The sequence below is a fragment of the Mixophyes fleayi genome, chromosome 10 (genome assembly GCF_038048845.1).
Source record: "Mixophyes fleayi isolate aMixFle1 chromosome 10, aMixFle1.hap1, whole genome shotgun sequence".
NCBI lineage: Eukaryota > Metazoa > Chordata > Amphibia > Anura > Limnodynastidae > Mixophyes > Mixophyes fleayi.
In genome coordinates this window covers 87,601,792-87,626,508 of record NC_134411.1, presented here as the reverse complement: position 1 = coordinate 87,626,508, position 24,717 = coordinate 87,601,792, and the positions used below count along the sequence as shown (strand labels likewise).

The 24,717-nt window shown below is 41.2% G+C and overlaps 1 protein-coding gene across 2 annotated transcripts in view; it reads left to right on the top strand.

The window, feature by feature from the left end:
- The window catches only part of CMTM4 (CKLF like MARVEL transmembrane domain containing 4), a 128,227-nt gene that overhangs the window by 1,216 nt on the left and 102,294 nt on the right, over positions 1–24,717 (top strand). Inside the window, exons 2-4 of one of the 2 annotated variants that reach the window (XR_012679565.1) lie at positions 15,290–15,466; positions 19,490–19,588; positions 20,230–21,025. Coding sequence is in view for 1 of the 2 variants with exons in the window: in XM_075189007.1 (XP_075045108.1) it covers positions 15,290–15,466; positions 19,490–19,588; positions 20,230–20,403 (450 nt within the window). In the remaining variant the exon portion in view is untranslated. Of the gene's footprint in view, positions 1–15,289; positions 15,467–19,489; positions 19,589–20,229; positions 24,169–24,717 lie in introns of those variants that run through there. The other variant, XM_075189007.1, reaches the window with a different exon arrangement.

Here is a 24,717-nt window from a genome sequence, read left to right as displayed (position 1 = left end):
AGGGAATTTAGACTGTAAGCTCCAATGGGGCAGGGACTGATGTGAATGGGTTCTCTGTACAGCGCTGCGGAATCAGTGGCGCTATATAAATAAATGGTGATGATGATAATATAATATTTTGCTGTGCAGTAAGTGTGTGTGTTAAATTTAAAATACTGATGAGAAATGGGTTTAATTACGCTGACAGTGCAAATCGTCCTTCAAGTCAGAAACAAATTAAAGATGTTCTGGGGAGATTTCCTTGCTCAGAATTCTAAATTTTGCATTTCCCAAGTATCCACTAAACCAGAATAAAGTGTATTATATAGCAGGAAATAGGTTTTTAATTTTGTCCAAGAAACATTTAGTGCTCTCTCCCTTAATAGATGCTGTCTACATGTTACGTGAATAAGTTGTGCGGTGTTTGTAGAAGAAAGATTGTATGTTGGTCACATGTGCAGCGACCTGGTTGTTGGCAGGACTGTAGATCAGGAAGTGATGTCAATAAACGTGAGGTTGAATTGCACTGACCTTCTTAGTTGGGTGCGCTCATATTATTGTAGTATTGCCTTAAGGTGTAAAGATGACCCCACACACAGGGCAATGGCATTATTTGACCGCTTTTACCTGCTATGTCTGATCCAGTCAAATCACATCTTGATTGGCCAGGTTGTGCCCCACATTGGTGATTGGTCATTTTAAATCAAATTGACCAACCAAAGTCTTACTGTGTGGGCAGTCTGAACTTGTCACACTGATTAAGATGGCATAATCACTGAACCTTTGGACCTGTGTCGTATTTTGCCATAGACGTGGGTGGTCATAAAGGACTAGCTTGGCTTAGTGGCCTTCATCTGCTGACAGAATTTGCATGATTCAAATCCAAGGTAGTTTTTGCTGTTGGTGGAGGACCACACATTGTAGTGGCCATCTTTTAACACATTTACCTATGCAGATCACCTTATCTCGCTGTGGATTTCACAAAAAAAAGTTGTGTGCCAGTCAATTTTAGAACAAAGAACATTTTACTACTAGCGTATTAACTTATAACTCATTGTTACAACTGTGCAATAAGTTGACTTTTGAATAGCACTATGTGTTACAATATACATTATAAATTATACCTCCTTCCCCTTCTCAAAGGTCGTTTCTGTGCAAAAGCGAAACCCATACAGCTTACACTACTGATTATGTCTCATGGTGAATAAATATACTGTGGATTAAGCCCAGTGGTTCCCTGGTTACAATATGTGAGGAAAACAATTAGTTTATGTAGAGAGCAAATTCCTTTCTGCATCAGAGATTGTCTGGAAAGCAGAATACTCAGTGAGTGCCTTTTTGTCGTCGGAATTACACAGAACACACAGCGACTCACAATAGTTTAGGAACGGATGAGCAGTGAGTGAGAGGTGTTTATTGGAAGGGAGCAAAACATTGAGAACACAATTGTTTTTATGTCGACCCTAAGAGCCAAATTCTACAGGCTTGTTGAGGATTTTTTTTTAGCAATGAACTGACAGGATGGGAAGATGGAGACTTAGATGGTCTACTTACCGTCTTTTCCCTTTAATCATTTTGTGCATCGTGGTGATTTACAATCTTTGAGCCAAATGTGAATCGTCCACTAAAAGCAATACTTTAGTGGGGTCATTTGCAGAGCTGGCACAATGGAGAGGTCTTTGGTCCTGGTTTATTCACTTTAACTGTTTTAATTAAAGGCTATTTGAAGAAATATCAAAAGTGAAGATGAGAAACAAAAGCAATTCACAAAGTGGTTCTTATAAGCTACAACCAAAAGTATCAACATTTTTTTGGAAGAGAACTGGGGAAGGAGGGGGATGGGGGGCAGTCTGATAGGTTCAGTAGGGGCTGACTGTGGAAGGCGTTCCGAGGTGCCCAAATCTTATGGAAGGACTCAGAAGTTCCTCAGTTTTACATTTCATAAACCTGACAAATGTGGGTACAGATCATGGATAGTGTGGGGGGATTGGGTCTTTCTCAGGACTCAACTATATGGCAGGTAGTTGCTCTATAAAAATATTTGATCATTTTTTGTGTGTCTAGGGGTGTCTGGAGTTAGCAGGGGACGTAAAATTTTGAGTTATGGGGAATGATAATGCCCGTAATGATGGGAATCAAATCTATAATATCCGTCCACAGTGGTTGGATTTTGGGATAGCTCCACCAGATGTGCTGTAAAGACACCCGTCGGCCACAGTTTCACGAAAGTGTCCGAAGCATTGGATCATCATCATCATTTATTTATCTAGCACCACTAATTCCGCAGCGCTGTACAGAGAACTCGCATCAGTCCCTGCCCCATTGGAACTTAGTCTAAATTTCCTAATGTAGACATACACTCACACACAGACACAGGGAGACTAGGGTCAATTTTTTTGATAGCAGCGAATTAACCTACCAGTATGTTTTTGGAGTGTGGGAGGAAACCGGAGCACCCGTAGGAAACCCAGGCAAACACAGGGAGAACATACAAACTCCACTCAGATAAGGCCATGGTTGGGAATCGAACTCAATACCCCAGTGCAGTAAGGCAGAAGTGCTAACCATTAGGCCACTGTGTGCAGAGCCTAGTTGGGACGTTATACCATTTAAAAAAATGTAGTATTTAATGGATCCTGGAATGTTAGACCGGTCCTTTTGGATCTAAATTATTGCCCACACCTAGGCAGGAATAAGGGAGTTGTAAAGAATTGATATGATGCTTGCGGCATCAGACCTTCTGTGGCGAGTGACCTACTGGAGATACGATTGTGAACAGTTTGCTCGGCGTGTCTGCAGACACTGGTACAACTGTCCCTTTGAAAGTTCCGCACAGCCTCTTAAGTTGGAGAACTGGGGGATACCACTAATCTAACAAACTCTCTTAGCAAGAGAAACAGTCTATAGTAGTGTTAATTCTGTTTGTCAATTGAAATGTATAATGAGGCAAAAAATGCTTATACAGTATAGCCACTTAGATTTTCAAGGTCTCTTTAGGGGTTATCCAGTTTCGGACAATCTCTGCTAGATATGGCATTGGACCTAGCCTGCTGGATTAGTGCATTGATCGTTTCCTACAGAGGGATCACAATCCCAGTACACATAGCTGAAAATCTTAGGGACATTTATACCAGTTGCATACATAACACAAGCATGTTCACAATGCAGATGAATACGAAATGCAAACTTTTGCAAGGTGCTTAATTTTTTCATTTGTTTCACATATACAGGTGCTGTTCTTGCTTGTTATAATTGACCTGAACTTTGAAGGCCGGCTCCACTCATAAATAGTTGCTCAGCCAAAAAGTCTGCCTCCACTGTAGTTGACCATTGTACTGTAGTACAAAGCAACATCCTCTTCTCTTGCAATAAAAATATACTTCTTGGCCCTATAAAGCTTTAGGGTATTGTCAAATAATATGTTCGGTCTTAAAAACATTTATTTACTCATTAATATATTTTAATGCAACTTGTGAAAAATATACATTGGATAATAACTTCCCTTTTCTGTAAATAGAAATTGTAATTCCCATGTGCATCTCTTTACACAGCCTCAAGATATGTGTCAACAGGTAATTTACCCAGGAGCCAAGTTTGCCTCTTGCCAAATGTTTCTGTGCCAGAATACATTAAGCAAATGTTGCAGGGAGCGTTCTCCTGAGTCGTTGGTATTTTGTGGCTTCTTTTTCTATTCATTTTTTTAAAATTTATTGAGCAAGTGTGATATTCACTGTAATAGTCACCAAACCGCTGTCCCTAACTACTGTGACAGGAAGCTGCTGTCTGCACACTGGAGATACGGAGAAGTCGGCCCTAAATACTCTAGCAGCTGTAGGAGAAAAAAACCGCTCTGCCGTTCCAGGAATAAATGGGCTTGTGGTTGAACGAGGGAAAGAACAGCCCAGACTGAGGAATGTGGTGTTGGATCCATCTTTGAGCGAGCGCCCTGTTTCCTTCTGTGCACTAATCTTGTGCTGAATTATGTCTGCATATGTTATGGGCAAAGCCAGAAGCCGGGTAATGTCTGCCTCATCCAGGCAGAGGTCGGTGGTCTTCTCTACGAGCATGTTGGTAGCATTTGAAACTGTGGGAAGATAGTTAGTTTGAACCTGCACTTCTGTAAGGCCTCTGTGCTCAGTATTTCATCGTACATCCTTAAACCGTAGGAAAAACTGCTTTGACACAATCCGAAAATTTATGTGAATAAATGGACCTGTTGCATCTATATTTTAAGCAGTGTTTTTCACTGTCCGTGTGTTAAAGCTTTAAATCAAAATTCAAAATGCTGCCTCTGAGCCTACACCTGAAGCCAATCTCTGCTTCAGATCTGCAAAGGAGAAAATACCCTCAGGATGTGTAACTATAATATCAAAATCTTTTGTCCTTGTATATAACAAGTACATGGGAATTGGGTATACATTTGTAGGTTGGGGAAAAAACAAACGCATTTATAAAGTTCGACCTGGTGTCCTCAAAATCCCAAATCGGATCAAATTCTTGTAGTTCATTTCATAGTTCTACTGCTCTTACTGTAAAGATCCCTTTTCACAATGATGTCGTCTATTCCTCTAACTTCAAGGGTTGGTGATATCACTGTAGACCAGATGCTCAGTGGGTGGCCAAAGAGCTTCCTATGCGGGCCAAAAATGTATTTATACACTTTGCTTGTGTTACGTCTCAAACATCTCTTCTCTAGTGTAAATAAAACTAGTTCTTATTTAGTCGTCCTTATTTGCACTTTGTTCAGAAAATAATTTAAAAATGATGGCACGTGTTGCTTTAGAATGGAAGAGTCTGTAATCTTTATTTTTGAAGACCAATGCCTGTTTGCTTTAAAGATGGGATTTGCATTTGTTCCCATTGCCGTCCCCATTTTTTTTTCCTATTTTGTGGAACTAAATACAGCCAGATCAGATCACTAGGAATTAAGGATAACGCTGAGATGCGAGGAACAAAGTGTTGCACTAATTCCTAGTGAATTGATAGGGTGCATTCTCCTTAAAAAAACTAAAATCCATCCTCTGCTGGGTGTAGTAAACAGTACATTTTAAGTGTTCTGCGCGATAATTTCTCCTTTAGATTAGAGGGCAGGAGAGGACAAAACATAGAATTCAGGAGCCGGCGGGATATTTCCCCACTCTTGGAACAATATGTCAGACATATTTTATTGTAAGCAGGACCAGAAGCCGTGAATATCCTTCTTTCCTCTCAAAAGATTTGTATACTTTGGAGTCTGAAAATCTTTGGAAACCGTTTTCATGCTGCAGAAATAAACCGTTCTGTCTCGTAAATTTAAATCCCTTGTATTTAAACACCATTGGCAAATTTACATTGGCGTTGGGAAAGGCGGGCTCTGTAATTAACCCCTCCACTTCCAAAGGAGTGATGCACACTGGTTAGGAAAGTCGTCCTGGGTAAAAAATTCAGCAGCTCGTCCAGTATGTTACCAAGTCTTTAAAAACAGAACGAAAAAAACAGAAAAAGTTAAAGTTGACTCGATGGACCCCAAAAACGAAATTTTTCCAAAAAAACCCTGGCTAGCAGTATTTGTTGGTTACATGCACTCTCGAGCAGAGCGTATCTAACGTTACCTGCAGCTGAAGGAGAGGAGGGGGATGCTGTTATCTGCATAGGCCTTCTCCAACAGCTGCATAATTGCAGTGGCTTTGAAAATACCAGGACATAAAGCTACTTTTGCTGGTCATTTAAAATCCTGGGTGTCATGTGAGTATGGCCATATCACTCAGGATTAATGTTGCCCAAACCCATTACAAAGGAGCCAACACCCCAAGTTTTGTTCACCCACAACAAGCGCACTCTTCCCTTCCTCCCATCAGATGCAGTTGTAGAATATTGTAATTTTATTTTAAATGAAGCCATGTACCTACCTCTATAACTGCATCACGACTTGTGTAAAGTACACGTTTGGTACTGCTACACCCAGGAGAACGAGTGGACTATATTTTGGGGTGAATGTCTTGTGTTACACTAATTGCATCAAAGTATTGGAAGAATCCTGGAACAATGTGGCTCAGGGTTTATCCCCTATACAATGGGCATAAATTAAAAAATATTTACACTACTATACTACAAAAAAAAGCTCCTTGTCAGTCCCCCAAACATACATATGCAATTCACTAGGGTAGACTACAGTATATCCGGCATACAAACATTATGTTAATAATAATTTATAGGGCACCACAGATTCCGTAGCGCTGGCGGTTTGTACAAATACAGAGAAGACGTAACCAATAACAAAACATGAAAACTGTTCAGGTAGGGGGGGGAAAAAAGTCCACAAAGGGCAACTTTTAGTTATAACATGGCCTAGTGATGTTTTGTGTGCACATTTGGTTAGGATATAAACTACGTACAGGGTTTACCATAGTACGGATGATGTAATGCCGGGAAAGTAAATATTCTGTAAATATAAACCAGTGTTCGCACTTGGCGCGTTTCTCCATAGCGATCGTCAGTCCCCGTGTTCATCTCTACTGCGTCCAGCGGTCAGTTTTGCCCAAGCCTGGCGTATAACGTCTATCAGAGGAGACTGGTTTTGAACATTGTTGCTATAGATAACAAACAATTACTATTTACAGCTATGTTATTATCTGAGTAGGAAGGAAACTAGTAATTATCTTATCATAACCTTCACACTTGTTTTCTGGTTTACAGATCTCTGCTTGTCTAACTTACTGCCGCTCCTCTGAATATCCGTTTATAAGAACTGGCGCCACTTGCGTAAATTTGGCAGCTTTGTATGTACAAAAACAAATGCCGTTTTCTAAATTAAGGAATATCGACTTTTGCACCAGAATCTGAAACCTTAAGGAGGCAGCGGGAAATTGCAGTTGTGATATGTTTTGACCATGCTTGCCAAATTTTTAAAAATAATTTCTGAGAGGTTATGTAAACCACACCTTTTTGGTGGGGTGTGTCCTGCCCCGCCCAAGGGACGTGTGTTATTTATATGGTCAACTATAATTCCGACAACTCCTGTCATCTAGGTAGTGTTCTGTTTTTAATCACACGGTTTTCTTCTCTCGTCCTCTTTTTGCAGATATTGATCTTGTGCACATGTATCCCCTATTTTGCAGCAATATGCCCCATTTGCACAGAAAAATCTCTACTAAACACCCCCTGTAGAGACCTTTTTCCTTCTCCCCCCCCCCCCCCCCCCCCTCCTTCTGTAAGGATTAACTTCAGGCTCAAGAGTTTCTCTTTCACAGATATCCCTACCCCATTTTGTTAACATGAAGCACTACGCTCCTTCACCCATCTTGGTAGCGGTGTCCCCTATGGTCTAGTGAAGACAGGAAGTGGGGCAACCGTCCGCATTGTTCTACTGAGCATGCACAGACAGGAAGTTGTGCTCTCAGCTGGTTCTTCCAGTGACGGTTGAACTGTAAAGATGTCATAACTGGAGCATGCATCCTTTTTGTGTTAAACTTAAATATAGATAAAGTGACCAGAGGCACAAAAATATATATATAAGCAACCTGTTGTCTGACATTGTCCACAATATAAGCTTACCAGCTGCATATGTTAATGTACTATAATAGTGTTAAGTACATCAACTGCATAATGTTGTCATAATGCCTGTCTATTGCAGTCAGTATCAACTGTGAGCAACTGTATATGTGTATATATCATCTGTTACAAGTTCTGAAATGAAACCAGCAAATTGGTTAAGTCTAAAAGCTTCTTGTAGTTTAATATCTATCACCAACGCCGCTGACACCTATTACATATAACGGCACAAGTGCCCTGATAATAGGTTTCTGCCAATACATTTAACACACAGATCTTCCTTTTCTGACTGATCTAGTCATCACCTGCATGCACAGCTAGCGTTTTTGGGTGGGTCCTCTGAACAAGAACAGGGCCTTTGTCTTCTCTCCTGAGTTGCAGCAAAATTCCAGGGGTTTCCCGGACATTCCGGGGCGTAGGCAATTATGATGGTGACCAATGTTTATTATCATCCTAGATATTTTTAGATTTTTCAAAAATGCCGCTGTTTGTTCTAAGACCAGGCAGTGTGTACTCCAAGGCAGAACTTGCTGCTTTTCTAGATCTGCCCTCCTGTAAATAGCAATAACTCTTCACATGGGGGAAAAAATGGAGCCTCTTCAAATAGTTTCAAAGTTGTTCTTTTTTTAATTTACCAGTGGAGCCAGTTTGTTCTTTGACACCAGATGTCTTGTGTCATTGTCATTCTGTCAACAAGTCATTGTGTTGAAACTATTGTATAAGATTACAGTGTGATCCTGACTTTTGTGGCTGCCGTAAATGTTTAAGGTAAAAGTTTGTTTTTTACTCTTATATAAACGGTCCATAAAACTTAACCGTGCATTTTTTAAATTTTCATACAGTTTGATTGGATGATAACATAAAATATCCATCATCTGATGGCCACACATATTGGTAAGTGTCATGTGACTTCCACGGCAACCACAGTCCCGTGACATAATGTAGTGAGCAGAGAAGTTTTGAGCTGCCCCTTGTTTCAGCTTGCGTGTTCATGGCACAAACCCCCCCCCCTCCCTTTTCTCCCTTTGCCATAATGTACAGGGAGGGCACTTACTCAGAGATCAGATAATCTCCTCTCCTATCAACAACCTTAAGCGCTGTAATACAAATGTGTATATGGCAGGGCCAAATATGGTCCTGCCATATAATTACAGTCATACTAGTCTCCCCAACAGAGAGATTTTGCAAAGGGAGTCTACATTTATTTGTTGTTGGCATTGTTGACATACTATTCATTACATGTCAGAACCACAGTCATTGCTTCTATTCATTTATCTTAATGTCCTGTCACCTTTTACTGTGATGCAAAACTAAACGTTCTGTAGCTGCCCTACAACTAACGGTGCAGTCTGGCAGATGACGTGACTGGATAGATCAAGTGAGACTGACTGACTGCTGCATATAACACGCTATTCGTTTAGTTTAATATTTTGCTAGTTTGAGGCTATTTTCTTCTTAGGCGGAATACAAACATTTTAATACATTAATAAAATGATGACTTACATTGGATTGCAGAGTGTCCCTATACAGATTACTTTTCTATTTCTGTCCCATCTAGCAGGAGTAGGGTGTACATACTTATATCGCTATGTCTTTGGAATTCCAGAATTTCTCCCTTCAGACAATGGTCCACAATTTAGATCAAAGGAATGTTGAGCTCTTTCTCTGGGATTGGGGGTTTTGCAATATCATATTAATCCCCATTATCCTTCGCCTAACGGGATAATGCAGAGAGGGGAACAGACTGTTTAATGCTAAAGAAAGCAGAGGCTGACAGGAAAAACCCCATACCTGTCTCAGTGGAACTGGATATAGACCCCAATTGAAGATATTGGATCAGCTCCAGCCCAGTTACTTTTGGGAAGACTCCAACATCACCTCAGCTTTTATTCTACAAGACAACGGTTATCCCAGTACCACTGCTGCTGGCACAGGTAAACCGGGAAAAAAAATAATTTTTTTTGACTATGAGCTAAACCTTATACAGCCATTTCAGGGTGGTGAAAATGTGATTTTATGGTGTGAAGGAACATGGAATCCAGCCAAGGATACAGCACTTGCTGAACAGTCAAGTCCTACACAGCGATGGACAGAAAACAAACAGACTAGCAGGTTCCTAATGGAGGAAAAGGGTTAATGAACCCTAAAACGACTGTAGCCAAAAAACTTCCTGAGGGAACTGTTTCACCACGAGACACGAGATTGTCATTGACTCACCTGGGAGACACATCAATGCCGTGGGGGCTCAAACGTCTCCTGATGAGGCCGCAAGCAGAAGAATCTTTAGAGACTTACTGAACAGTGATTCCTGAGACTGATTGTAATCATTGTTGAGAAGTTTGGTTTGTGTTATGACCATTTGGTGGCAGGTGGGAGATAAAACATGAATCCACCATTCTGGTCTATGCTGCTTTGGTAGTTTTTAGCGGTACGGTGAGAGCATAGAACAGTTATAGGTTGGTTAATACAAAAGTCAATATTTCAGCACCACTGTTGACATAACTACCTGTAAGTTATAAATACTATCTGATGTCCCACTCTTTCCTCCATATTGACCACCTCCTCCGTTGCTTTGCACGGATGTCCGCTGGAGGCATGCCCAATCGCGGAGTGTTGGTGTAGCTAGATTGGCCAAGGTCGCCTCTGCTCCGTTATTGAAAGGAACTTTGTTCAACAAAGTGGGGGCTGCACTGCGACTCTGTACGTTCTTCTATTGCATAGGGGCTGCACGGTGGCTAAGTGGTTAGCACTTCTGCCTCACAGCACTGGGCCATGAGTTTGATTCCCAACCATGGCCTTACCTGTGAGGAGTTTGTATGTTCTCCCCGTGTTTGCATAGGTTTCCTCCGGGTGCTCTGGTTTCTTCCCACACTCCAAAAACATAATGGTAGGTTAATTGGCTGCAAACAAAATTGACCCTTGTGTGTCTGTGTAGGGAATTTAGATTGTAAGCTCCAATGGGGCAGGGACTGATGTGAATGAGTTCTCTGTACAGCGCTGCGGAATTAGTGGCGCTATAGAAATAAATGGTGATGATTATAGTTTCCAATTATGCCTAATTTTGACGGGCCAGTCCGACGACCTATATAGGTGTGGCTCTAAATGTCCCTATTTTGTATTCTTGACCAAGTGCACAGTATAATTACTCTAAGTGTTAGATGTGATTATCACTATCTTCTTGTTCTGTGCTCTATACATGTATTGAGAACAGTATGTAAACCGGTAGATGGGGATTGCAGTAGCCCAGGGTCTGACTAAGCAGTATCGCACATGTTGTGCTTAGATGCCTCTTCCCAGCAGCAATTCATCTAAAATGTTAGCAGCTATGCAGGATGTCTCCTGAGGAGAGTGTACATTTCTGTTCAGCGTTTGATGTTTGGGCTGGAAATGTTTATTGGAGCTAAAAATACTTTTGTGGGCAGACTGAACTCGTGACATCCTAGTTTGCAGCAATGTGCTCTTCTCCGTTCTGATCCTCAAAGTTTATTTGTCCCCAACTCACAATGGATGCAGCCGTTTCCATGCACTAGGAAAATCAATGAGTGCCTATGTACTAATTTCCTGCGAGTTGATTGACTGCTTTTTCATGAATGTGTACAGTCCACAAAATGTCTGCCTCCAGTGCGAGTAGGCAGTGGGTATATTTTTATTTATTTTTAAATCTATTTTAAATATTTGGTATTTTGGCTGCAAACGTCCAGCGGGTGTATTTTCTCTGCGCACATTCCCCTAAGGGGGAATTTAATTGACCGCGTTACTTGTGGGAGTTTTCACCTTATATGGGTAGCCTGCAGAATAACCGTGAGCATCCAAAATGCAGGTATCTGTTAGAGCAGTAATGGGCCACAGAGGCCTCTGAGCCAACATGTCTTCACCTGCGGCTCCCCAGACGTGCCCCATTGGGTTCTTTCTCCCCGTCGGTCTTGGGGCAAAAGGGCAGGGGTTGTGATAAAATCAGGGCGGGGCTTAAAGTGATGAGTGGAAAGTTTTAGGGAGACCTCTTTGTTATATGCAATAATCGTTAAGTGCAGTCGCTTGTGAATGTGCTCCATTAATACCCCCCATGTATACAAATATACTCTGTTCAAAACTGTATAGTGTTTACCTAGTAAAATATACTTTAAGCAAGATTTAAAAATCTTCCACATCTCTGCACATACAGTGATGTCATTGAGGGCAGGTGGTGGATGAGATGAGATGTTTCAGGTACTTGTGGAGGCGGCCATTTTGTAAGCTGACCTAATAGTCCTGAGGATGTGGCATACTTGCCTACTTTTGGCAAGTTGTATTCGGGAAAAGGGTGTGTCTAGAGGGAGGGGGCGGGGCGCAGCCAAATGCGTTGTTTTGGGTCCCGCAGCAACAAATTCGCAGTTTTGGGGCAGGGCCAAAATGACACAATTCACCTGGAATCGCGTCATTTTAGCCCTGCAATTGCGGGATGCAGGAGACTTGCCAGCTATCCCGGGAGCCCGTGAGATCGACCCGAATTTCGGGAGTCTCCCGGACATTCCTGGAGAGTTGGCAAGTATGGGATATGGCCTATGAGCTCACTAGGAGCCTGTACGTCATGAACATTGGGGAGTGCCTCAGTGATGTCACTGGTTTTTGGCACGTTGGCTGCTTAATGGTTCAGCCTACAAAAGCCATATCTCCATCCGGGGGTCTTCTCCAAAAGTGGGGGAAGCATAAAATAGTGGCGTATAAGTGGCAACCATACATACAATGCCATTATAAAATCTTACATGGAACTGTGAGTTTTGCAAGATACCGCTTTATATTCTCATTTTGGGTTGTGACCCCCTAAATTGATTTACTGTGTGTACACAATTTTGATAACTTAGACCGACGTTTTGTGGTAAGTTCCGTTTCCACTGCAGACCCTCAGTCATGTGTCCTCTGGACACAAAATACTTCATTAAATGACTTGTGGGATAAAGAATGTGACTCCATCCCATCTGTAACATGAAGCAATACAATAAACAGTCGAGCTGATTTTGACGCCTCTTTGTTTTGAAGCGGTTCCCTTGAAGTCCCCATCGCCTCATCCCGTATAAAGCTGTCATGAATTTTAAATGATTTTATACTTCAAAGAACTCCCCGGTTACCAGAGGTGTCTGCTGATGCCGAGTGGGCGTCTGTGTCTCTATCCTTGTGATTTATTGTTTTGACACTCTGAAAAGGAAATTTTAACTTCTCCGCTTCCCTCATTTGGGAGCCTTAATTCTTTGTGACTGCTCTTCCTCGGGGATGGATCTCTTAAATGGAAGCTGTCTAGTTACAAGGAGAAACCTTGTTCTCAATAATATTTTTTGTTTATGAATCTACACTGGTGTCTTAAACATAATTTATAACTTAATCTAATTGTGCTACGAGCAGAACTTTTTCTAGTCACTCTTTAAGGTGCATGTGACAAGGGTCCTTATTGTATTTAATGTTCAGCTCCTGCTCGCCTGGGATGACCTCTGTTTAAAAGTGGGTGGGGATAGAACAACCTGAAGCCAATAGGGATGTGCAAAGCAGCAGACACTGAGCTGTGTGTGTGACAGGGCAGTGTTCTGATGTGAAGAGGAAATTAGCAAAAGCCACAGACTGAGAGTTAGATAGTAGAAGGAACGGGGTCCTCCCACAGCACAGTGGTGTATAGTGGTGTATATGGTGCATTTATGAAACCATTTTAGGAATACTGTGGTGTCGGCTCTGTATGAAACAAACTTCATAAATCTCCCTTGATTTCCAAGTAATGCCATTATTTGACATTAATGTATGTGAAAGGCTGCTTATTACTGAGCTAAATTAGATATATGAAATAAATGGAGTGTCTTAAATGTAAATATGCCATGAATTGGAGGCTTCTTTTAACAGGGCACACAAAGTGACTGACAACTGGGCAGGTTTGTTGGCAGAATTGCGTTGCTCGGATTGGTGGACTCAAACACTGAGGCGGGGCCAGTGATGTCACAGTAGCTGAAATTACTGCATTATCTTAGGACAATGCGAGTTGTGGGAGGAGGTTTAACTCTTAAACGCTGAACAGTGTATTGTACTATTCTGGTTCATACCTGGACTGCTTTTAGTACTTGTAACCTTCCCTCTGATCAGCACGATAAGTGCTTGTAAAACTATATGAACACACAACCATTCCTGTCCCAGCACATTGTCTGCTAGTGACCAAAATTTCAGGCGTGTCTGTCATGTTAGAGGGTGTGGCCACAGTGCAATAGGCGTGATTACACAACCTGGGGCTGTGTCCTGCGCTCTTAAGCGCTAGGCTATCCCCAACACCCCTCCCATCCCCAAAAATCCCCTTTCGCTTGCCGCAGGCACCAGAGACACCGGCTCACCGTGGCATACCACCCAGCTTTCCCATCTATTGGGACAAATCTGTCTTGATGGGGATGGAGGGACAAGAGCCCTCAAATCGGGACTGTCCCACCTAAACCGGGAAAGTTGGAAGGTATGCATTTATATAGCGCCACTAATTCCGCAGCGCTGTACAGAGAACCCACTCACATCAGTCCCTGCCCCATTGGGGCTTACAATCTAAATTCCCTAACATCAGGGCCGTATCTAGGGCTGTTCGATAGAGGCGACCGCCCAGGGTGAAATACTGAAGGGGAGAGCAGTTTATGAATATTTTATGCTCGTTTGGATAAATTTGAGACCTGGGGGGCACCATTTTTTCTCGCACAGATCAAGAGAGACTAAGGTCAATTTGATAGCAGCCAGTTAACCTACCAGTATGTTTTTGGAGTGTGGGAGGAAACTGAAGGAAACCCACGCAAACCCGGGGAGAACATACAAACTCCTCACAGATAAGGCCATGGTCGGGAATCTACATACAATTATCCTCCAACTACACGGTTACAGAATGATCCTCTATAGAGAAACCTTCCAAGATTGTAACCTGAGAACTACATAGAACAAGTTGACCACAGTTGCTTATCCAAAAAGAGGCTCATGTTCTGTGACGGAATGTAGAGATACTTTTATATGTTGATGATCTTGCATTTATAAGAGGCTTAATTAATAGAATCATTATGGATAGGCTGAATTACTATAAGCTCTACTAGTGGATAAATTCCAGCTTTATGTTCTTTCTAAGATTTAGAATAGAGTATTTGAAATGGGACTGACATATGATGAATATAGTAAGCTATTAAAGATCAATGCTATAACTGTTAATTACTGTAGTGGTTGTACTGTGTATTCTAATAATTTGTGTTCACACTCTCTATCTTGAACACTTCTGTCTCTCTAATTTAATATAGGATATTATAATCAAGTTGTTCTCACTAACTAAGAATACCAATAAAAATTTAAGTTTTAATAGTATCCCCTTGTGTATCATAAAAATTACCAACTTTTTTTTTCTTTCTTCATCTTTAATGTGTTTACTAGGTGGTCATGACTGGTAGCACCACCAGAATATCATGATATGAATAGATATGCCTAAAGAAAGGGGTGATGGTTATTCAAATGCACCAGTGTGGTTGGTATTCTCTTCTAAATCTTTTGTGTAGATTAAAATCAAAAGTTATTCCCTGCCAAAAAAAAATGCATTGTGAAAATGGGAAACTTGGTTTGGACTTGGATATCCTAAAGCGAGTGACAAAAAGTGCATTATATGGGGGGTTACTTTATCTTTGTATCATTTATCCACTTACATGTCCTGTTACCATTGCTACAAACGCTCTTGTAGAATTCTCGTTAACTGTGTACCTCTATTCTTAGCGACTGTTCCACGTTGTCGATAACCAATGTATGTCTTTATCTGACACAGATCCTGGCTCTGCTGGCATTTATCTGCATTGAGACCATCATGGAGTGCTCGCCCTGCGAAGGATTGTATTTCTTTGAATTTGTCAGCTGTAGCGCCTTTGTGGTGACCGGCGTCCTCCTGCTCATGTTCAGCCTGTCCCTGCACGAACGGGTCCCTCACATCAACTGGAACCTGACGGTGAGTCCCGAAGCCGCCCTGACCGCTGTACGTCGCATCTTGCGTTAGTTTAGCCCCGATTTTAACTTTATTTTTTATGCTGTCAACCGCTACCTTTTTGCGCGCTGAGAAAATACTTATATGGACAATGTTTTCTTATTTTGAATACTGCTTGGTATTACTTTAAGGGTTTGCCCATGTCAGAGTATTGCCTTTGTTTGTGTCACTTTACCATAATCCCTTTCTCTCTTTCCTGACAGTGGTGTTCTGATGTACAGATTATTTCGCCATACAATGGTTCATTGGCAGTGGGCGAGTCTGTTATTGGTGGATTGTAATATAACTTATTGGGGTGTGGTCCGAAAATGTCATGCAAAGACAGATACGAAGTGATCCTTATGCTCATAGCCTGCACTGAGAGAGTGTAAATCCATAGCTAAAATATTCATTCTCTCCCCCCCCATGTTAGAGGTTGGAATATCTTTAATACAGGTAGTAAATAGTCCACTATAATTAGGTCCCTTTGCCCGGTTTCTTATACAGCGAGCAGTGTAGAAGCTGCTGGTTTGGTTAGTAAATGCAAATTTGCAGATGACTATTGTTCTGGATGCAGAGTGGATTGTGATCACGTGTCCTCTACAGGGACAGTAATCCCTGCTATGTAGATGGTGGAATGCAGAGGAGTATAATTTCCTTTTTAATATAAACTCTCTAATGCAGCTATTGGCTGTTACTCCCCCCCCAAACTGCTTAATTGCTCCAGATTACAAAGTGTTTGTTAATTCCCCTGTCTAGTTTCATGTGGAGTAAGATAAATTAATATTCTTTATATTGGAGGAAGCTATAGATGAAATTTATATAAAATTAGGACATTTTAAGTAAAGTCTTGTGGAGTACACGTCTCATACGGACCCGTGATTTCCTGTCCTGACGATCAGAATGGAAGAGATGTACTTGGATGACCATCTTGTTTACGGTTTGTGACATTGGCAATCTATCAAGATATGGAAACGTTTACATATTTAATGGGTCATTTTATGCTTTATCTATAGTTTCCTAATAACATACCATGGGCTCCATCCTTCAGTCACCAGCAGCCAGTGCTGTTAATATATCAAACGAACAACCTTTGTGTCTGTCAGTGCCCCCTAGACCTCTCCAGATCTGCAACCTGTCAGTAGATATAGTGGTAGGTCAGTAGCTGTCTTTGCAGTCCGAGAGTAGAAATGTCACAAGACTCTGTGACCGTGTTCTGTGATTGGTGGAGATATGAGAATGATCTCATACGAGCGAATCCCTTTTACCCCAAAATAGGGGTACTTAATTTGTACTTTGGAAGATGCATTCATTTTAATGTCTGAGTGTTGCAATCGGCAATAATCCTTGTGAAAAGGGCTGGTACCTTATACAATGTACCACCATTCAATTATCAGACATTGTAGTAAAGTAGTGTTAGTTTCCTTAGCATTCTTGCCAGGGGGATTAAAATAAAATTGCGTCCTACCCCCAAGATAATATCCGTCCCATGATTGTGTAATGACTGTGAGGAAATTCTGTTGAAACTCTACATCACATGATATTTGCCACTTCTTCTTCTCTTTGAACTTTATATTTATGTTATGAATAAGTGATGTATATAATATGTGCATTAGGGCACATTGTTCAATCCGTTCCATGTGAAAGAGATTGTCTGTCCTGAATGGATATTGCGGTCTGAACCAACACATTCTTATCCTTCTCGACTTTCTTTTCTAATCGTCAGCCGACAAGGCTGTCTCGTGGTCACTCCGTTACACTGTGACGCTCTATATAAAATCTATAATAGCGTATTGGCTTCTCGTTCTGACATTGCGTTCAGCATCATGATTGCTAGGTAAAAATACATTCTTCTCCTGCAGAGACTCTTGGTGCACTAGTGACTGAGTTTCCAATACCCTTCTACTTAAGCTGCTGTGACATCACCTGCCCCGCCCCCTAACGCCACTAGTACACACAGCGCATCTCTATATAACCGGGGGAGAAGCGGCTGTGATATGGGCTCTATTTAGACGCTTCTACTGAGACGTCTGTATCTTATACCCGTCTCTTTTGCTCACAGTGACCCCTATTGCTCTTTGTTTCGGCCTACACCCCCTCTGCTACCCCTTGCCTTGGTGCGCACCTCTCTGTATAATGATTCATTTGAAGTGTGCTCCTTATAAATACCGGCCATGACTTTGTTGTAGGCCTGCCCGGAGTTTATTGTCGCTGAGCGTTAATGACAGTGATGGAAGACACATGTCTTCTCTGGGGGCCTCACAGATAACTCTACACAGGAGCTGACAGTAAATAGCTGGATTTCGGTAGTGTGGAATTTAATGACGTGTAAACACAGCTTGCGTTGTGCAATAGACCTATTTTCACTCTCGTATTTTCTCCTCACACTCTGTCTTTTCGTTAATTCTATGGAGGTCATTTATGAAATAGGAACTGGGAACGAATACTGTACTTCTGTGCCTACGGCAGAATACCCCCCAGCCCCTCTACCAACACATCTTGGTGTTGACTGTCATTAGGCCATGTTTCCTTTTTACCGGCAGAACCTGAATTCTTTTAAATTCAGTCTTTGTGCAGAAAAAACTTAAAATGTTTGAAATTATAATTGTTGCACCTTGTATTAAAAATCCCTTTCACTATATGTCCCCCTGTGTGTCTCGTGCTTTCTCCATCTTCTCCATGGACAGTAGCAATTAGACATTACTTGGATGTGTTGTAGTACGTTGGTGCTGTATAAATGATGATACATAGTGGAAGGAGCAGGGTCCTCCGGCAGCACCTAGTCAGGTGAGGCTCCTCTATATAAAATGAAGATCATGTAATATCCGTCTTTGCTGTAACTTTCCTGTTTTTGTTTTGAGATTTGTCACAAGCCGCTTAAGAATGGGAAGGCTGGCGAGTTGTCACAAAATCCAGTGCAATGCTACAGAGATCCCGCAGGCTGTGATGCACTAATAGTGCCGCAGATTTGCTGGTAGTGATTTGTCTGCGTGATAAATCACTGGTGTAACTTGGTCTTTACTCACCTGTGCACGATTCAGAAATATCCAAACTGTGGCCGGGGGGGGGGGGGATATTTTAGGACTGGGCTGGTAATTTTAATTTGCACATTCCCCGGTAGAAGAGGAGCTCATATAGGGCATGGCACATCTATTACAGGGTAGTTCCATGAAAGACCTCCTGTATAAAGCTAATCTTCCCCCTATAAACGTATGTAGTGTTTTGTGAGTCCCAGGAATACCGTTTTATAGGAGCATCTGGGGATCCCATTAAAGTTTGTTGTTTTTTTTTTGTTTTTTTTTTTTTTGTTTTTTTTTTACAGTCCTCTTGGGAGATCGGTACCATACAGACACATCACACCACTGCGTACTGATTGTGGCTGTAAACTACAACTTCTATCATCCTTCACACGCATCCTTTTATTATGACTAAGCAATATCTGTCTGTGACATCACCGAGCTCCCGGTAGCCTGATTGGTGCAGCTAGTGTTGGCTCGGTGGTAAAGTTTCTAGTGGAAGGGGGCGGATACACATCTGTTACCCCCGGGAAACCAAACTACCCCGGATTACTAGACAGTCTTCTGAACTAATGCTTGCACATACCTGGTCATATAGGCAAATGTTGATGTTTGGGCCGAATACGTTTAGTTTGTTAAGTTCATTCTTGAAGGACAAGTAACACTCTTCTATTTGGAGGTTGAAGTCTGTACCTCTGTCGAGAGAATAAATTTACAGACTGATCATTTTAAAATGTAGCAAAGGCGCATAGAACTAGTTTCACTATTATACTTGGTGTAAAAGATCAATAAAGAAATGTGTGTAATGGTTTGCACAGCTAGCGGGGGCTATCTCTGGCCCAATACATTTCCAGGCGGATTCCGAGGCCGCTGTATTCCCGCGCTGCCACGTGAACACTCATATACAGTTTAGAGATCGCTGTAAGACAGGGCCGGTCAATACGCTGGGTACATATGATTGTCATTGTCTGTTATGTGCTTGTGTTTTTAGGACTTGGTGAACACAGGGCTGAGCTCTCTGTTTTTCTTCATCGCCTCTGTAATTTTGGCCTCGCTGAACCACAAATCTGGGGCGGAAATTTCTGCAGCGGTAAGAAAATGGCTTTCTGTATTTTTTTGTTTTATTTTTTTTTTCCCATTGAAAAGGGAATGTGTGTTTTTTAACCCATCTAGTGCTGTGTTGTCTTCTGATCCAAACCCCGTCCTCTTTCTTGCTGTCTCATTGAATCTAGAATAGATGCATCTTTCCATCCAGATTTTCTTAAACCACAACGCAAATCGTGATCTGCTGATGTCTGTTCTGACCACATTTGCCAGCATTGCCGGCTCGGCTTCTAGATGTCAAAACGGAGCTCTTATTTTAAACAAAGTGATTTATTGCTGATGAGTTCATAGACTAAAGGGTTAACTAGAAGTATTCTGTTACTTGGCAACAGTTGCTGCAGTGGATTTCCGGAGTAACAGCTGCATTCTAATGTGCTGTATACCATGATCTGTGCTGCCCCCTAGTGTTCATATGGGCTACCTACTGCACTGAGCATCAATATCAAAGTAAATAATAATAATAATATTAATAGTAAATATTGTCTGACTAAAATGATGTTATGACTTAACATATTTATGTATATTTTATTTGTTTGTGCTATTTAAAAATAATACTCCTTACCCTTTCTATGAATATAGTCTAGTGAAAATGAGATTACTGATATATAATTTTATTTTTATATGTAGGTTTTTGGATTTTTGGCCACGGTTTCCTATTCTGTGAACACCTACCTGGCACTTAGGAAGTGGAAATTTGGCAGGCGGTCCCAGAACATGCGTCAGTCGAGCGACTACGTGAGGGCACGCAGCGAATCCCGCGACGTAGACTGCCGTCCCGAGATTCAGCGTTTGGATGCATAAGTGACCGGGGAAAAAATAGGGATTTTATTTTTGTAAAAGGCTGTGCTTGATCTAAAAGCGGCTCATGGCAGGAAAGCTGAGCGTTGTTTTGGCTCGTTCCAGGTAATCTGAAAGTGGTTTGAACAAAAAAATGAGATTTCGGGACCTTGAAAAGTTCCAGTATTCCTGTACCCATCTTTACATTCCTGATTTTTTTTATTTGTAAGGAGATTTAGGGTGCAAACGTTTGCAGAGGATCCACCTCCAGAAGTGAGTGTCGTATATATTCTGCTATGGAATGCTTTTTTTTCTTTTAAAACATAATTGACCAAAAACTTGGGATCAAACAGGATTTATGAAGTGATAATGACTTTGGTTCTATGAAGAGATACATTACGTAGCACACTAATGATTCCCCCAGAGGTACAAATGTAGTTGTTGTTGGTTTTCGGAGGTTTGTAAAATTATTTAAAAAATGTTTTTAATCTTTCATTTAATCTTCTATTATTATTATTTAACTGATTTACGTTTAAGAAAACAACATTTTTTTTGTTTTTTTCATTAATTTTATTAATTGAAAAATGTTCTTGGTGTTTTTTTGTTAAATCTGGACATTTATGAAATCTGGAGATTGTGGCAAGAAGTGATTTGATAATCTTATCAATTGTTTAATGAAGTAAAAACTGATAAATCAGCTGGTTTTAACATTTAATATTTAAATTATTTTAAATTCTTTGAAAATCATAGCTGGGTTGTGTATAATCAAATGTGTTTTTGTTTTTTTTGTTGATGGAAATGTAATTGTGTTCACATCTACGAAGTAGTTCTTGTAACAATGATCCTAGCAATATGACACCACTATAAGTATGCAATATATAACACTATGGACTGATAATCTAAGGCTATGTTTTATTTGAAGCAATATTTTAACAATATTTTATCTTGCTGAAGGGAATCGTTCATTGAAATTAATCTAATCTAATCTAAAACGTGATGTTATAATGCTTCTCTTCAGTCTTTCCCCAACGCCACTGTTTTGTTTCCAGGTAAAGTGTAATGGAGTATTTCCTCCCCTATCCTTCACAAACCACAAAATCCATTTTTTTTTTTAGACAATGGATATTTATTGACCATATAAATAATTTACGCTGTGCAGTGTATCTTTATTTGCGCACAGATCTTATAGCTCTGCAGCATTCTGTAGCGTCAAATCTCACTTCACACATACAGAATCGAAACCCATAGACATTCATTTAATAGACCTCCAGATGTAACACTGCCACCTACCCTTGTTGAGGGGCATTACCGGGGTAACTTTGTGACCTCGTCAACACTTGGCGCCTTCACAATCATGTACAGAGTATTCCTGTTAGCTAGGAGACTGCAAAACATTCAAATTTTTTATTATTTTTTTTAAATAATACGGCAACTCCCAGCAAAGAAAGGGGTAGGGATAGCTTTAGTTTGTCATGGTTGGTGCCTATCTTTCTATCTGTAGTATGGGTACACCAGTCATCCTGTACAGCTATATGTTTAGGCTCTATTGCTACATGTAAACACTAAACCTGTTGTATTTATGACCATTATGTACAAAAAAGTTTGTGCAGTTGAAACGGCATGAAGGATTGCCCATTCTGTATCATGGTCGCCTTACGCACGAGAAGGGAATCCTTGTTTTGGGGTCTGTACCTCTGCCTCAATCCACTCTTTTACTCCAAGTCTACTTTAACCGTTTCCAGATGTAGTACAATACGAGTGTATCTTTAAGCAGTTTGGCTTTAGTTCACTAATATCCCCTTATGATCACTTAAGAGCTAATGCTCGGACCACATTCCCTGCTATCTGTAGAAATGCTGCACATCCCCTCTCTCCCCCATAGATGGCGCTGCCTCCAGCTTCCGTATCATTGCCTGTATACAACATACACCCACTGGGCCTTTCCTAGATCAATATGGTGTCTTCAGTTCTATAATATGATCCAACAGCTGATAGTAACTAAATAGCGGAAAATGTGGAATAATCTGATATTTTGGCTGTAAATCCTGAGCTGGGGTCAGACTGAGAGCTCTTGCGTACGCTAACTTCTCTCAGTAGAGGGCAGGTATTCACACGCTCCATGAGACACATCAAGAATAGAACGTTATGATTGTTACATGACCATACACCGGCTGCGGTCAGTGCGTGGCCTCTGTCAACTGACCACTATTTCTGTGGATTTAAGGGCGTTTTTTCAGTAGGCATATGACATTGCGTTTAGTTGTATGTATTCCTGTGGGGAGAGTCATTTTAGCGCGATGATCTCCGGAACGTCAGACACTTCACGCCAACGTTATATCGGGGATCTCTTTCCTTGCCGCCCTTAGAGCTGCGCAGTAAAATGAGCAGCTTCCTACTGTAATGGCTGACGACTTGCGCAGCCGGAGATCGCGGTGATATCCACGCGGCACATCGACAGCAAGTGAATCTCTAACTTAGACATTTCCCATTCAGCTTGCCCAGCACCTACCCTATGTTATACCACTTCCACCATAACACTAACCAATCATCTTATGTCACCCACATTTACACTACGCATTCACACTGCTACACACATTGTGATCTTGGCCTCCTGGACCAAGGCAGACATTGGGGGCTCTCCTTGCTGCTTTTGGGGCGGTGCATATAGATGCAATCATCATTTGTATAGCACCTGCAAACTCCGTAGCGCTGTACAATTGGGAACAAATCCGGTAGTAAAACAGTACTGGGTAATACAGGCAGAGAGGTAAGAATCCCTGCCCGCAAGCTTACAATCTAGAGATACCATGTTATCCATCAACCTGTATATAAATATCAATTTGTTTTTTTGTTTTTTTATGCCAGTGACAGACTGTTAATCCAGCCCACGGACATGTAATCTGTTCCTCACAGGGATCAATTATCTATATTTAGGTGCTTCCTTGATACAATCAGTGTACAGTTCTAAGGAACCGGTCTGTGTGAGCCCCTATGATACAATGCTGACATCACAGTAATCCTTTCCAGAGAGAGAGTATGTTTGGCTGTTACAATTCCCTATTTATTCCATTTTCTTAATTCTTTGACGTGTTTTCCCTTCCCACCAGTGATCTCCGTCGGTCTTTGGTCTGTTCAGTGTAGTACGTAATCGCTACGCTCTGTACAACAGACATGTCTGCTAACACGGAGACACTAGGCCGTAACGCGGGCTGTGTGAAAGAGGCAGCTGTATAGGGTACCAGTCTGAGGTGGGGGGCTGGGAAATTTAATGTGTTTAATTTGGTTACAGTTGTGGACTAGAGGAAGTCGGATTTCATTACAATCCCAGGCACTGTTCTCTCTAGTTACGGCTCTGTTAAGACCAGACGTAATCGGACCCGAGCATTATCTCCCAGGAATGGTAATAGTACGAATACTCCTCCGTGTTGGCTATCAGATCGTGTCCTGTTTATATGAAGGAGAATACAGCAGCATTTTACACGGTGCTTTTACATAAAAGACTTGTTTTGTTTTAATCAAATGTTTTTGTATGGAGGTATTGTCTCTTGGAGGTATTCGTTAAGCTCCGTGTCGATCTTTGTTCTTCTTACCTTGGATTTTTGTAACCGTCTCACTCGTGTGCCTTTTGTATCGATCTGCACTTGTCAATCATCACAGATTTGTGTCTGTATTGTACATTTCTTAAGACGATGTGTGTGTGCTGTTCCTTGTGTACTACAATAGAGACTTGTATTCATCAGAATCTATAATGTACTAAATAACATGGAATAAAAGATCAAATACGTTTTATTTCTGTGAAAATGGTGACATGTTTTGGGTGTTAACGTTTCCTGTTACAATGTTATACTGTCGGGTTGGATGATGTGTTGGGTTTGAGCATTGTTTCCATGAAAATAATCAATTTGCTGACTTTTTTTTTTTCTCAAACTGTGTCCCCTTTGCCCACAAAGAATTCCAGGTCTGAGAGGGGGAAGAGAAGGCAGCCAATTAAATCACTAGGAACCGGTGACATCACCGAGTCGTGCGGCTTTGTCTCCGTCTTATCTTAGTGATTTCGCTAGTTCATAGAGATCGGCTGAACGAAGGATCTGACCTAAAAATAGTAGCAATCCCACACACACATTTTTTTTCTCATGGGATTGATGCTTTAACTAATGTATTTTTAATTAACAGCTTTGTGAAAACAATTGTCAAAGTGTCCCTATTTACTACCAAGTAAGATTGTGCGTGGCCACATACAATCAATTTATTTTTGTAAATCTGATTATCATCAGGAATCTGGGTGACCTGAGATCCACACGCATATTGGACCAATTGTGCAGTATTGCTGCAGATATA